The 14,584-nt window shown below is 35.7% G+C and overlaps 4 protein-coding genes across 4 annotated transcripts; 1 reads left to right on the forward strand and 3 right to left on the reverse strand.

Moving 5' to 3' along the window:
- Window positions 1-2,455: 2,455 nt before the first annotated feature.
- On the reverse strand, window positions 2,456-4,954 carry LOC148297082 (protein FAR-RED IMPAIRED RESPONSE 1-like). Its single transcript, XM_088249446.1, has 3 exons — window positions 3,848-4,954; window positions 2,735-2,883; window positions 2,456-2,626 (listed from the first exon to the last, which is right to left on the reverse strand). Exons 1-2 carry the CDS (start codon window positions 4,859-4,861, stop codon window positions 2,773-2,775), a joined length of 1,125 nt encoding a protein of 374 aa, XP_088105572.1. The 5' UTR covers window positions 4,862-4,954; the 3' UTR covers window positions 2,456-2,626; window positions 2,735-2,772.
- Window positions 4,955-5,916: 962 nt separating this feature from the next.
- LOC148297083 (protein FAR-RED IMPAIRED RESPONSE 1-like) lies at window positions 5,917-8,421 on the forward strand. Its single transcript, XM_088249460.1, has 3 exons — window positions 5,917-7,023; window positions 7,988-8,136; window positions 8,245-8,421. The coding sequence occupies exons 1-2, from the start codon at window positions 6,010-6,012 to the stop codon at window positions 8,096-8,098; spliced, it is 1,125 nt and encodes a 374-aa protein (XP_088105586.1). The 5' UTR covers window positions 5,917-6,009; the 3' UTR covers window positions 8,099-8,136; window positions 8,245-8,421.
- A 1,178-nt stretch (window positions 8,422-9,599) lies between these two features.
- LOC110749557 (E3 ubiquitin-protein ligase ATL15-like) lies at window positions 9,600-10,459 on the reverse strand. Its single transcript, XM_021949675.2, has one exon. The coding sequence runs from the start codon at window positions 10,379-10,381 to the stop codon at window positions 9,782-9,784; it is 600 nt and encodes a 199-aa protein (XP_021805367.2). The 5' UTR covers window positions 10,382-10,459; the 3' UTR covers window positions 9,600-9,781.
- Window positions 10,460-13,139: 2,680 nt separating this feature from the next.
- Window positions 13,140-14,190, reverse strand: LOC110749556 (uncharacterized). Its single transcript, XM_021949674.2, has one exon. It carries the CDS (start codon window positions 13,938-13,940, stop codon window positions 13,323-13,325), a length of 618 nt encoding a protein of 205 aa, XP_021805366.2. The 5' UTR covers window positions 13,941-14,190; the 3' UTR covers window positions 13,140-13,322.
- Between the last annotated feature and the right edge of the window lie 394 nt (window positions 14,191-14,584).

The raw sequence follows: 14,584 nt of genomic DNA on the forward strand, positions 1-14,584 counted from the left end.
ATGAATATTTGAACCAAAAAAGAGACTATATGAATATCCTCTATTTAAAAAATTAAAAAAGAAAGATACGAAGGAGCTTGTAGCTCAAGTAATGATAAATATTTACCGTATATTCGAAGTCATGTATTCGACTACACCGCATAATATTGCTTTGTATGAAATTTTTGTAACATATTAATTTATCAGTTGACGTAATATTGGGCCATTTGGGCCATAAGAAGCGTTTGGGCTATGTGGGAAAAGTAACCAGAAAGAGTACAAGGCAACTTGCACGCTTTTACTAACCTCAATTTTTTCTCAATATTCCAGTCTATCTGTCGAAAAAAATTCTGACAACCCTAAATGTTATATATGTACGTATGATAAGTTGGAAGAAGATGAAAGAAGAAAGAAACAACAGGAAATGTAATCAAAATTACAAAGTAAGCTCAAGTTTTGGTCATCCAAAATGACATAAGTGATGGATTGTCTAATCTGCCAAATGCTATAGCTCATCAGGTGATCCTCACCAAACAAGTAAACCATCCTCTCCGCCCTCCATGGATCATCCTCTTCAAAATCTCCCATCTCCTTATGGTCTTTCGTTTTCGGAGTAGAATTAGGCATTAGCTCAGATCTACAGAGAGGACATGTTAGCTGACCCTCATCAATCCAAACATCCAAGCACTCTTTATGAAAAGCATGCGAGCAATTGCATGGCTCTCTGACCGCTTGGCTACCCTCTTCCATGCTGTTCATGCACACAATACACATATTTTTATTACTGGGCTCATCTGCTTCTGGTTGGCCTGTTTTGATCTTGAGAAAGTCCCTGTATTGCACCACCGGGAGTCGGTTCTTGATGAATTCAGCTATGCATTGAACCGGTAATGGCACCAACCAAGGTGAAGGAGCTGCTGCCTCTGCCAGATTATTCTCGACCAGCTGATGACCATGATCATCAAGCGTATGATTATTATTCTTGTGATATTGATCAGGTTTGAATGAGAAGTGATAGTGTATCTTGATCATGTTGAGTAGATTGAGAAGTGTTAAAAAGTAATACACATTTGTACTAGAATAATATAGAAATGTCTTGAATAATCTAGAAAAATCAAGAAAGATTGAGAGAAAGTAAAATATCTATTAACTATAACTAAATAAATCTAGAATCATGTAAAAAATTATGGCTAAAGACAAATATCAATGGAGGAATTCTCTAGAGCAAGACTACATTAACTAGATATTATATTAGAATAATATAGTTAAGTCTAGAAAGTTATATAATCTAGTGGCTGTAAATGTACAAGCCAAGTCGGTGGAACTTGTGCTATGTCGGTTGTAATCTCCTATATATAGGCTTGATGCCTATACAAAATTGTAATCAAGGAAAACTTGAAATCTACAGCTGCCTAACAACTCCCTTTAGCCAACCCTTGTATCCAACCAATTCTAAAGCTTTGTACCCTTCTTATTTCAATCAATAAAATAAAATTATCTTGTTACCCTTTCAAAAAAGCTTTTTATTCCACATAAAAGAATATTGTCCTAAATAAATCAACTATTCTCTAAGCCTCTCTTCTCCCATCAACTAACAAGAAGAAGAGAGAGCAACATTTTGATGAGCATGTTGTAGTTTCTTGCTTGGCGCGCCCATCATCAGATACATGTGTTATTGTTCTGAGAGACCACCATCACAAAAACCCAATTGGAAACATATTTAATGTTTGGAGCACAAAGACAACCCCTACCTACCTATTGTGTTTATTTTTTTTGGGTTCCTACTGCTTGTTCTTCCTCAAATACAACAACTACACAACATATAATACTAAAGAAAGCTGATTCTGCTTTCAGACCAACTAAATATGTTTACCAAGCATGATTCTGTCGTGTTTTATTTGTATAATTCTGGATTGAGTCTAAATCTCATTTACTATAAAAAGGGATCAGATACCGCACTAGAATTGGATAGTGACTCAAGCATTGTAAAAACTATACATGATCAATAAGTCGCCTGAACTGAACTATATATAACTACTTTACATGTAATTTGTAAGAGGAATGCTATTCACAATCGCTCAAAAGCGATTGTGGCCGAACTTGCTATACACGTGTCATGGCTAATGCGCTCTCAAAGTTAGCTATTAAAATAGTATAAAATATTACTATCACTTGCAGACAACTGCAACATCGGATACACAACAAGCATGCTGACATTCTCTCTCTACTTGTTACCAATTTTACCCCTCATAGGCTTTGTTGTTTTTTTTTTGTCGAAGGCTTTGTTGCCTTTACTAACTCCCTCACTTTTGTTTTTGGTCAGACTTTACTCTCTCATTCTAACTGTAGAAAGAAGAAAAGTTGCAGAGGCAGGAAGAAGAAAAGTTGGTCAAATCATTCATTTTGCAAATGCAAAAATTGGCTGAAAACTTAGTTTAGAGCTATACAGCTCTCTAATCTACAGTCTCCCAAATCATTAATAGCAATTACAAATAAATAGACCTTAAACGATAAACAGTTACTTTTGACAATTGATTAAATCTCCTTCCCCTCCAAATTCCACACATGAAAAGGAATACCATCACTTGCTTGCTGCATTTGGGCATGAACCTTCCATTCTATTAGGCAGTCCAATATTTTTGTGAACCTGTAAAATTTACAATGAAGATGTAATTGATATGCAAAATGACAAAAATTTACAAATGATAATAGAACTTAAAAGAAAATATCAACATTGTTAAAATCTTTACACTACCTTTTTTTTCCTCGTATTTTTTGTCTCTATTCCAGACTTTATTCTCTTAGGAGCTCCTTTTGTCTTCGAAACTTGTGGGTCAAGCACTGATATTGCATGCATATTATCATACATATTCTCACCATCATGTAGTTCACACGTGAGATTTTCTGGGGTTTTGAGAGATTGATTAGCCATTGCACATTTTTTCAAGGCTTCTTTGATTGCAAGATATGCAATTTCAAAACTTTCTTGAGATATTGACCCCTCAGTACTCAACTCGGTAGCTTCTTGAAACAATTCATCAAAACGTTGTTTCTTGGACTTAAGGTCTTTTGGGATATGGTTTATGGTATATATGTTCTTCACACTTTTAGTCCACCGCTCCAATATATAGTGAGATGGGATGTGAAAAATTCCCAAAGATTGGAGTACAGACATAGCATGTCTACAAAGAAATCCCATGTATTCAAATAGATGACAAAAACAATAAATCTCAGAATTTCTTGCATCCCATACTACCATGAACTCATATTTTTTCTCAAAGTCTTGAACTTTAAAAGTCTTACTCATATTGTCTTCACTTTCTTTTAGAGCATAACATCCTCCAACTCCTAAAACCTCAACTTGAAACTTCTTAAGAACTTCATGTGTGTAAACTATGGACATTTGTTTTTCAAAAGGTGATGGAGACTTCAAAGCGGGCTCTTTATGCCTTGTATTAAAATCTGCCTGAGCTTCTTTTTCATACCTATCTTGTAGAGCCACCTTATATTGTTCAACAAACTCTTTTAAAGCTGTTTTCTTATTCACATATTTATCAAAAAAAGAGTTTATACTTTCAGAACGTTGAGTTGTAGACATTCCAGCAAAAAATGTGTCTCTCATATAAGCGGGCACCCAATGTAAACGATCTTCAAATAAAGATGCAAGCCATTCATCTTTATGAAGCTCAAATCTTTCCATCAAATCCCACCATCTTCTCTCAAAATCTTCACATGTCCATGAATATTTAACACATCTATTGAATACTCTAATAAAATCTTCATGTTTTTTAATAACATGACTAAGCTTTTCGGGGACTTTTTTCAATATGTGCCATAGACAAAAGCGATGTCGTGAGTTTGGAAATACCTTTGCAATAGCCGATTTCATGGCTTTGTCCTGATCAGTTAGTATAGCTGTTGGAGGTTTTCCACCCATTGCTCTAATCCATGTTTGCATTAACCAAACAAATGTTGATGTAGTCTCATCTGCAAGCAATGCACATCCAAGTAGTATAGATTGAAGATGGTTATTCACACCAATAAAAGGAGCAAATGGCATCTTGTATTTATTTGTGATATATGTAGTATCAAATGAAACGACATCTCCGAAAATCTTGTAATCGTCACGACCTTTTGCATCAACCCAAAAAACATTTTTCAGACGTTGGTTTTCATCTAAATCCATTGCATAAAAGAAATTAGGGTTCTCTTCTTGCATATGCATAAAATGCTCAAGCATAGCTTTAGCATCCCCTGATGCTAATTCTAAACGCCTATCTTTATCAAGAAGATTTCGAACATCCTTTTCCATAAATCCAATACTTTCATATCCCCCATGTCGTTTGGCCATTGCAGCAAAAATCTTACTTGTTTTTACACCAACTGCATGTAAATCATCAATACTACTTTTGTCCATAGAGGAAATACTCCTATGACATGGAAGATAGTGTGCATAGTTGGGACAAAGTTCGTGGTTATGTTCTTTGATAAAATTATGAACAACCCATTTATGATCCTTCATTTTTTTCACATGCAAGGTTGCTTTACAATCTATTTTAAAGCAAGATCGTGGATTAGAAGCATCATAATCTCGTTTCTTTCCATGTCTAGTACACCCAAACTTCACATCAATAAATTCTTTAGATGCCTTTGATCGACGACTGGTTTTAATTGCGGCACCAAATCCTATCAATTTTGCATACTTTAAATAAAAAGATTTTGCCTCTTCATGTGAAACAAATTCCATGCCAATGTAAGGTTCTAATACTTTGTCTTTTTCATCAACACCCTCTTCAACATCTATTAAATTTTCATCCACATATACATCAACATCCTCATCACACTCTTCAACATTTTTGTTTAGATCAATATTTAGGCTCATTGTCACCTACATCAATATAGGGAAAAAAAATATTTATCAAAGAACAACTGAATTGATACCATCACTATATAATGATATCCAAAAATAAATTACCTTAACAAATTTGGTAATACATACATATAGAAGAAAAAAGAAGATTACCTGATGACAAAGAATTTGTCTTCTCTTCACAAGCAATAATATGACGCCTTTTGTCTCTAGCAACTTTTCTTCTTCCTGACTCTGCAACTTTTCTTTTTTCTACAATAAGAATGAGAGAGTAAAGTCTGACCAAAAACAAAAGTGAGGGAGTTAGTAAAGGCAACAAAGCCTTCGACAAAAAAAAAGCAACAAAGCCTATGAGGGGTAAAATTGGTAACAAGTAGAGAGAGAATGTCAGCATGCGTGTTGTGTATCCGATGCTGCAGTTGTCTGCAAGTGATAGTAATATTTTATACTATTTTAATAGCTAACTTTGAGAGCGCATTAGCCATGACACGCGTATAGCAAGTTCGGCCACAATCGCTTTTGAGCGATTGTGAATAGCATTCCTCATATATATATATATGGAGTGGACATAGTGGTGGTGTTTATATATTCAGAAGACTTTGGAATTAGTGAATGCATTTACAAATTGAGGAATGCTATTCACAATCGCTCAAAAGCGATTGTGGCCGAACTTGCTATACGCGTGTCATGGCTAATGCGCTCTCAAAGTTAGCTATTAAAATAGTATAAAATATTACTATCACTTGCAGACAACTGCAGCATCGGATACACAACACGCATGCTGACATTCTCTCTCTACTTGTTACCAATTTTACCCCTCATAGGCTTTGTTGCTTTTTTTTTGTCGAAGGCTTTGTTGCCTTTACTAACTCCCTCACTTTTGTTTTTGGTCAGACTTTACTCTCTCATTCTTATTGTAGAAAAAAGAAAAGTTGCAGAGTCAGGAAGAAGAAAAGTTGCTAGAGACAAAAGGCGTCATATTATTGCTTGTGAAGAGAAGACAAATTCTTTGTCATCAGGTAATCTTCTTTTTTCTTCTATATGTATGTATTACCAAATTTGTTAAGGTAATTTATTTTTGGATATCATTATATAGTGATGGTATCAATTCAGTTGTTCTTTGATAAATATTTTTTTTCCCTATATTGATGTAGGTGACAATGAGCCTAAATATTGATCTAAACAAAAATGTTGAAGAGTGTGATGAGGATGTTGATGTATATGTGGATGAAAATTTAATAGATGTTGAAGAGGGTGTTGATGAAAAAGACAAAGTATTAGAACCTTACATTGGCATGGAATTTGTTTCACATGAAGAGGCAAAATCTTTTTATTTAAAGTATGCAAAATTGATAGGATTTGGTGCCGCAATTAAAACCAGTCGTCGATCAAAGGCATCTAAAGAATTTATTGATGTGAAGTTTGGGTGTACTAGACATGGAAAGAAACGAGATTATGATGCTTCTAATCCACGATCTTGCTTTAAAATAGATTGTAAAGCAACCTTGCATGTGAAAAAAATGAAGGATCATAAATGGGTTGTTCATAATTTTATCAAAGAACATAACCACGAACTTTGTCCCAACTATGCACACTATCTTCCATGTCATAGGAGTATTTCCTCTATGGACAAAAGTAGTATTGATGATTTACATGCAGTTGGTGTAAAAACAAGTAAGATTTTTGCTGCAATGGCCAAACGACATGGGGGATATGAAAGTATTGGATTTATGGAAAAGGATGTTCGAAATCTTCTTGATAAAGATAGGCGTTTAGAATTAGCATCAGGGGATGCTAAAGCTATGCTTGAGCATTTTATGCATATGCAAGAAGAGAACCCTAATTTCTTTTATGCAATGGATTTAGATGAAAACCAACGTCTGAAAAATGTTTTTTGGGTTGATGCAAAAGGTCGTGACGATTACAAGATTTTCGGAGATGTCGTTTCATTTGATACTACATATATCACAAATAAATACAAGATGCCATTTGCTCCTTTTATTGGTGTGAATAACCATCTTCAATCTATACTACTTGGATGTGCATTGCTTGCAGATGAGACTACATCAACATTTGTTTGGTTAATGCAAACATGGATTAGAGCAATGGGTGGAAAACCTCCAACAGCTATACTAACTGATCAGGACAAAGCCATGAAATCGGCTATTGCAAAGGTATTTCCAAACTCACGACATCGCTTTTGTCTATGGCACATATTGAAAAAAGTCCCCGAAAAGCTTAGTCATGTTATTAAAAAACATGAAGATTTTATTAGAGTATTCAATAGATGTGTTAAATATTCATGGACATGTGAAGATTTTGAGAGAAGATGGTGGGATTTGATGGAAAGATTTGAGCTTCATAAAGATGAATGGCTTGCATCTTTATTTGAAGATCGTTTACATTGGGTGCCCGCTTATATGAGAGACACATTTTTTGCTGGAATGTCTACAACTCAACGTTCTGAAAGTATAAACTCTTTTTTTGATAAATATGTGAATAAGAAAACAGCTTTAAAAGAGTTTGTTGAACAATATAAGGTGGCTCTACAAGATAGGTATGAAAAAGAAGCTCAGGCAGATTTTAATACAAGGCATAAAGAGCCCGCTTTGAAGTCTCCATCACCTTTTGAAAAACAAATGTCCATAGTTTACACACATGAAGTTCTTAAGAAGTTTCAAGTTGAGGTTTTAGGAGTTGGAGGATGTTATGCTCTAAAAGAAAGTGAAGACAATATGAGTAAGACTTTTAAAGTTCAAGACTTTGAGAAAAAATATGAGTTCATGGTAGTATGGGATGCAAGACATTCTGAGATTTATTGTTTTTGTCATCTATTTGAATACATGGGATTTCTTTGTAGACATGCTATGTCTGTACTCCAATCTTTGGGAATTTTTCACATCCCATCTCACTATATATTGGAGCGGTGGACTAAAAGTGTGAAGAACATATATACCATAAACCATATCCCAAAAGACCTTAAGTCCAAGAAACAACGTTTTGATGAATTGTTTCAAGAAGCTACCGAGTTGAGTACTGAGGGGTCAATATCTCAAGAAAGTTTTGAAATTGCATATCTTGCAATCAAAGAAGCCTTGAAAAAATGTGCAATGGCTAATCAATCTCTCAAAACCCCAGAAAATCTCACGTGTGAACTACATGATGGTGAGAATATGTATGATAATATGCATGCAATATCAGTGCTTGACCCACAAGTTTCGAAGACAAAAGGAGCTCCTAAGAGAATAAAGTCTGGAATAGAGACAAAAAATACGAGGAAAAAAAAGGTAGTGTAAAGATTTTAACAATGTTGATATTTTCTTTTAAGTTCTATTATCATTTGTAAATTTTTGTCATTTTGCATATCAATTACATCTTCATTGTAAATTTTACAGGTTCACAAAAATATTGGACTGCCTAATAGAATGGAAGGTTCATGCCCAAATGCAGCAAGCAAGTGATGGTATTCCTTTTCATGTGTGGAATTTGGAGGGGAAGGAGATTTAATCAATTGTCAAAAGTAACTGTTTATCGTTTAAGGTCTATTTATTTGTAATTGCTATTAATGATTTGGGAGACTGTAGATTAGAGAGCTGTATAGCTCTAAACTAAGTTTTCAGCCAATTTTTGCATTTGCAAAATGAATGATTTGACCAACTTTTCTTCTTCCTGCCTCTGCAACTTTTCTTCTTTCTACAGTTAGAATGAGAGAGTAAAGTCTGACCAAAAACAAAAGTGAGGGAGTTAGTAAAGGCAACAAAGCCTTCGACAAAAAAAAAACAACAAAGCCTATGAGGGGTAAAATTGGTAACAAGTAGAGAGAGAATGTCAGCATGCTTGTTGTGTATCCGATGTTGCAGTTGTCTGCAAGTGATAGTAATATTTTATACTATTTTAATAGCTAACTTTGAGAGCGCATTAGCCATGACACGTGTATAGCAAGTTCGGCCACAATCGCTTTTGAGCGATTGTGAATAGCATTCCTCTATATATATATATGTATATGTGGACTAATTGGGTATGCATATGTATAATATATTGGAAATCTAGCAATTTGATGAATAAATTGATTGAATATATCACATGAAGTCCAGTCAATGTACGTAAGGGCTCTCGTTTCAGTTTCTTGGTTGATCTACAAGTACGTACACCGTACATGAATATATGCTTATAATAATATTAATATACAAGATCAACTATATGACTAGCAGCTACCGTATTGAAATATATAACTCAAAATTATAATGTAAATTAAGCTATACGGGTCCGTACACACATCAATTGAGCATTGCATTGATTCACATATTTGACTTTGTCAAGTTACGGAATCTTTTTTTCTTTTTCTTTTCTTGAGTACTGGATCACGGACTTTTTAGAAGGCACTAGTATGATTTCATGCATGCCTACAACTTGGAAACCGTCAAATTAGTGCCTTATAAAAAAAGTCGTCTCTTTTCTTTTGCGCCGAACGAGAATGCATTATGCATCCCATCCTATCCTCCCTGGCCAGCCACTTGCATGCTTTTCCTCCTCATCACCTCTTTCTTTAATTTTCTTCTCAGTTTCCGTTGTCTCTGTGAAAACAATTCTGACAAACCCATTATCTATATATATACTTACATCTAATAATAATATATACATATATGTAAGTATGAGTATGACAAGTAGGATCGATGAAGATCAAAGAACAAGGTTAAACAAACAAATCAATAACTCTGAGTAATTTGTTTGTTTGAGAGACTTCAAAGAATACGTAAAAGGCTTTCTGATTTCTGATTCTGAAACAAACAGAAAAACAAGTTTCAAGAGACTACATGATATGCGTTAAGCCTTGCGATTCCCTCTTGGAGAAACACGTATGGAATAATAATTAAAACTAGCTAGCTTGGTGCAGACAGAGTGAGCTCAAGTTTTGGTGCTATAGCTATAAGCTTAGGCTAGCTCATCCTCACCAAACAAGTAAATCATCCTCTCTGCCCTCCATGGATCCTCTCTAATAAATTCTCCCATCTCCTTATGGTGATGATGATGATGATTTGATTTTGATGTGGAATTAGGCAATAGGTCAGATCTACAGAGAGGACATGTGAGCTGACCCTCGTCGATCCAAACATCTAAGCACTCTTTGTGAAAAGCATGTGAACAATTGCAGAGTTTTCTGACCCCTTGGCTACCTTCCATGCTATTCATGCACACAATACACATATGATCGTTGTTGTTGGAGTCATCTTCTGCTTCTGCTTCTGCTTGGCCTGTTTTGATCTTGAGAAAGTCCCCGTATTGCACCACTGGCAGTTGGTTCTTCACGGATTCAGCTATGCAGTGGACGGGTAATGGTACCAACCACCAAGGCGAAGGAGCTGGAGCTGCTGCTGGCAAACTATTCATCTCGGGCCGGTGATCAGGATCATGATCAATCTTGTCCTTTTGATATTGAACGCGTTTGGATGAGTAGTGTAGCTTGATTCTGAGTAGATTATTGAGAAGAAAGAGTAACATTTTGATGAGAATATTGTTTCTTGCTTGACCCATGAGGAAGAGTCAGTACTTGAGATATGAATGAATGTTGTGAGAGACCACAATCACAAATACTGTATCAACCACAAATGCAACCCCCCATATATTTAAATTTATGCACCCAAAAAAGTAGACTAGCTAATAATTGCACACTCTTTAAGTTGTGAAAACGATTGATTCTAACCACCTTCACCTACGAATTAATGAAGAGATAGTGAAAGGATGGTTTACCAAAAACAGAAAACAAAAAAGGGTAGTGGAACAGTGGAAGGATCTAAACCTAAATCCTTTGGAAAAAATTCAAGACAGACAGGGGTAAGGTTTGAGAGGCCAGCAAGTTCCCTCGGTAATTAGATACTCAAATGATACTATTCTATATATATATATATATATATATATATATAAGAACTCTCTCTCTCTCTCTCTCTCTCCCTCCAGGTCAATATATATCATATTTATGAAGTCAATTATATATGTGTAAGGCGCATGTGGCTCTCCCTTTGAAAAATTAGTTAATCACAACTATGCATAATGCATCCGTTAATCCAGAGTCTTCCCTTGGAAGAATTAATATTAATCACACAACTATGCATTCGTTAATCCGGAGTCTTGGGAGTATTATAAACGCCATATATAGATATATATATATGTGTGTGTGTATATTATGGATTGATGAGGATAGTTTAATGTTGTGTACAGTTGCGATATATTGGAAATTGAAGGAAGCAATATGAATAATTAAAAGTTGATTGAAGATGAGATGATGATGAAGTACTAGTCAAGTCTAAGAGGATTGAAGATGAGATATTATTACAATTATATCTGCTCTGCTCATATAATGTTTGTCAAATTATATACAATACTGCAGTAGGTAATTGAGCATTGAATTAATCATCAAATTCATGCCTTCAAAAAGTCTTGTTTGTCTTCTTTTCTGTTATTGATTGAACAAAAAGTGAGGTTTCTCAACGTGGCAAGTATGCTAGGCTAGCTACCTCCCATTTTCAGCTAGTAATGCTTTGTTTCTACTTCAAAAAAGAGTCTGTGGAAGGAGGAAGTCTTGGGTCGGTGGACGCATTGACTCAGCCCTGCCTATTCATTCATGTGATGGATACCTTAGCTAGCTTGGCTTAGCTTTGACAATGAGACGTACGGTCGGTGGACGCATATGCCAGCCAAAGTCAAATCAATCTCTTGGAATATCTCAGTTAGCTAGTAAATATCTTGGATTAGATCGGCATATAGAAAATGCGTACAAATAGTAGACTTAAACAAGGGTTGCAAAATCCCATGCAAACAAACAAAGGTCATCAAAAAACGAACAAACTAACGTAGAGTAAATGAACAAAGATTACTTGTTCTTTCACAAAAGTCTAAATGAACAAAGTCTTGGTATTGCGGAGCACTGGTCCACTGGGAGTTGGTAAGGTTCTTGACGGACTCAGTGGACAGGTATTGAAGGTGAAGGAGCTGCTGCTCATGTTCTTGATCAACATGTTTCTTGCTGGGTCCATCATCAGATACAGATACATACATCATACATGTTCTGACTCAGAGTATTAAACTTAGTGTAATGCTCTTGTTGTAATAACTTTAACAAAAAAATTGTCTATCTACTAAAACCAGCTCGAGTGTTTTCTGGAAGAGAAAAACACAGCTCGAGCTCCACACGTAGGTGGTGTTTGTATTGGCTGATATATCAGTCTTTACTTTTGGTTGGTAAGGTAACCAGCAAGCTTGTGGGCTTTAAAGAGCCTTGTAATAGTTATTTTGTAGAGAGTGCTACTCTCTATTCTAATATGAAACAAACAAAAAAAGAAACAAGTCTGGTCTGAATTGCTCCAAACCTTCGAGTTCATCACTTCTTATTTCTCATTCTCTTTCTCTTATCTTTGCATATTAATCTCTTGAGTGATTTGCTACTAGTATAGTATTACCAAAAAATTCCAACAGATATGCATCAAAAAAGAGTTGTTGTACATAGTGAAAGGAATGCAATGTTCAAATTCAATTATGAAAGTTGATAGTGAAATCCTGAAAGGATCAACCTAAACTAAACTAATCCCTTCAACAATAAATTCATTAAAAATTAGATCACGAGAAAAAGCTATATTGTATATACGTGTTGATGAAATGAAGAGGTGTCCATCTCCATCTTGCCTGGCTTTTAGGGAAGTGATTTTGAGAAGTAGGGTCCAAGCGAATGATGGAACGTACAAATCTTATCTTGAGTCATGCTCATGATGAGGTCATCACTTATTGCATGCTTTTCCTCCTCACCTCTTTCTTTTTCTTCTCAATTTCGGTTTACTGTCAAAACAGTTTTGACAAAACCAGTATCTATATATTATATTTACTTATGTTTACATATGTATAAGTAAATATGACAAGTGGGTGGGAAGAAGATCGAAGATCAAAGAACAAGGTTAAACAAACAAATGAACATTTTCAGATTTTTTATTTTTTATTTTTTTGGATGAAATGGGGGGATAAACCCCAAAGAACAACTAGACTTTGTCAAAGGGAATCTGACGGGCCCGAGGGACCCCTAGCAAGTCATCAACCAGTACATCACTAGCCCACAAAGTGCTGAGTCCATTTCAATGATGAGCTTGTTGACACCTTTATCCAAGGCCATTTTGAGACCAAAAAATAGACCCCATAACTCAGCTTCAAGAACTTGGCCATTTCCCAAATTCACAGCAAAACCCTTAATCCAATTTCCAGAGGAGTCGCGGAGGACACCTCCAGCTCCAATATTACCAGATGCAGGTTTACAAGATCCATCCACATTCAATTTGAAAATTCCAGTAATTTGTTTGTTTGAGACTTGAAAGAATACGTAAAAGGCATTCTGATTTCTGAAACAAACCAAAAAAAACAAGTTTCAAGAGACTACATGATAAGCGTAAAGCCTTTTAAAACTAGCTTGGAAGCTCTCATTTTGGTGCTAGGCTTAGGCACGCTCATCCTCACCAAACAAGTAAATCATCCTCTCGGCCCTCCGTGGATCCTCTCCAAATTCTCCCATCTCCTTATGGTGATGATGATGATTTGATTTTAGAGTGGAATTAGGCAATAAGTTAGATCTACAGAGAGGACATGTGAGCTGACCCTCATCGATCCAAACATCTAAGCACTCTTTGTGAAAAGCATGTGAACAATTGCAGAGTTTTCTGATCCCTTGGCTACCTTCCATGCTGTTCATGCACACAATACACATATGATCATTGTTATTGGAGTCATCTTCTGCTTCTGCTGGTTGGCCTGTTTTTATCTTGAGAAAGTCCCGGTATTGCACAACTGGCAGTTGGTTCTTCACGGATTCAGCTATGCAGTGGACGGGTAATGGTACCAACCACCAAGTTGAAGGATTGATCTCGGGCTGGGGATCAAGAATATAATTATCCCTTTGATATTGACCACGTTTGGATGAGTAGTGTAGCTTGATCCCGAATGGATTGAGAAGAGAGAGTAACATTTTGATGAGATTATTCTTTCTTGCTTGATCCTCCTCACCCATCAGATATGAATGAAAGTTGTGAGAGACCACAAATACTGGAACTGGAAGCATATACTTTTATTGATTGCTATCAATATCAACCACAATGGCAGCCCATTTATGCACCCAAAAAAGCAGACTAGTTCTATACACTTGAAGTTGTGAAACGATGGATTTGGACCTTCACCTACGAAATTAATGAAGATAATGAAAGGATGGTTGAAGGACCATAAACAGAAAACAGAGAGGATAGTGGAAGGATCTAAACCTAACCCCTTTGGCAATAAATGAAGAGCATTCAAGACAGGATAATTACAAACTCAAATGATACAGTACACTATACAACTACGAGGTATATATAATAACTCTCTCTCTCTCTCTCTCTCTCTCTAGTATAGTGTATATAAAACTAATACATGTTCACCAAGTTACCTGAGCCTTAGGGACATGGGGACAGCTGACAGCGGACAGCTGGGAGGTTAGGTGAGGACATATGTGGTTAGACGTTTCGATAATTAAACTAACAAACATATGTAGGTATGCATCAATTATTTGATGACTTTTTTTTCCCAAAGTTATGTAGGATGATGGGATTTTCTCACACACCCTACTATGAGATGTCATGGGAGATTCAAACCTGAAATCACTAGTTTGTAAATCAAAATTCTTTTTCACTGTACTAAACATTATTGACCTTAATTAGCTATATCCCGATC

The sequence above is a fragment of the Prunus avium genome, chromosome 2 (genome assembly GCF_965620075.1).
Source record: "Prunus avium chromosome 2, drPruAviu1.hap1.1, whole genome shotgun sequence".
Taxonomy (NCBI): domain Eukaryota; kingdom Viridiplantae; phylum Streptophyta; class Magnoliopsida; order Rosales; family Rosaceae; genus Prunus; species Prunus avium.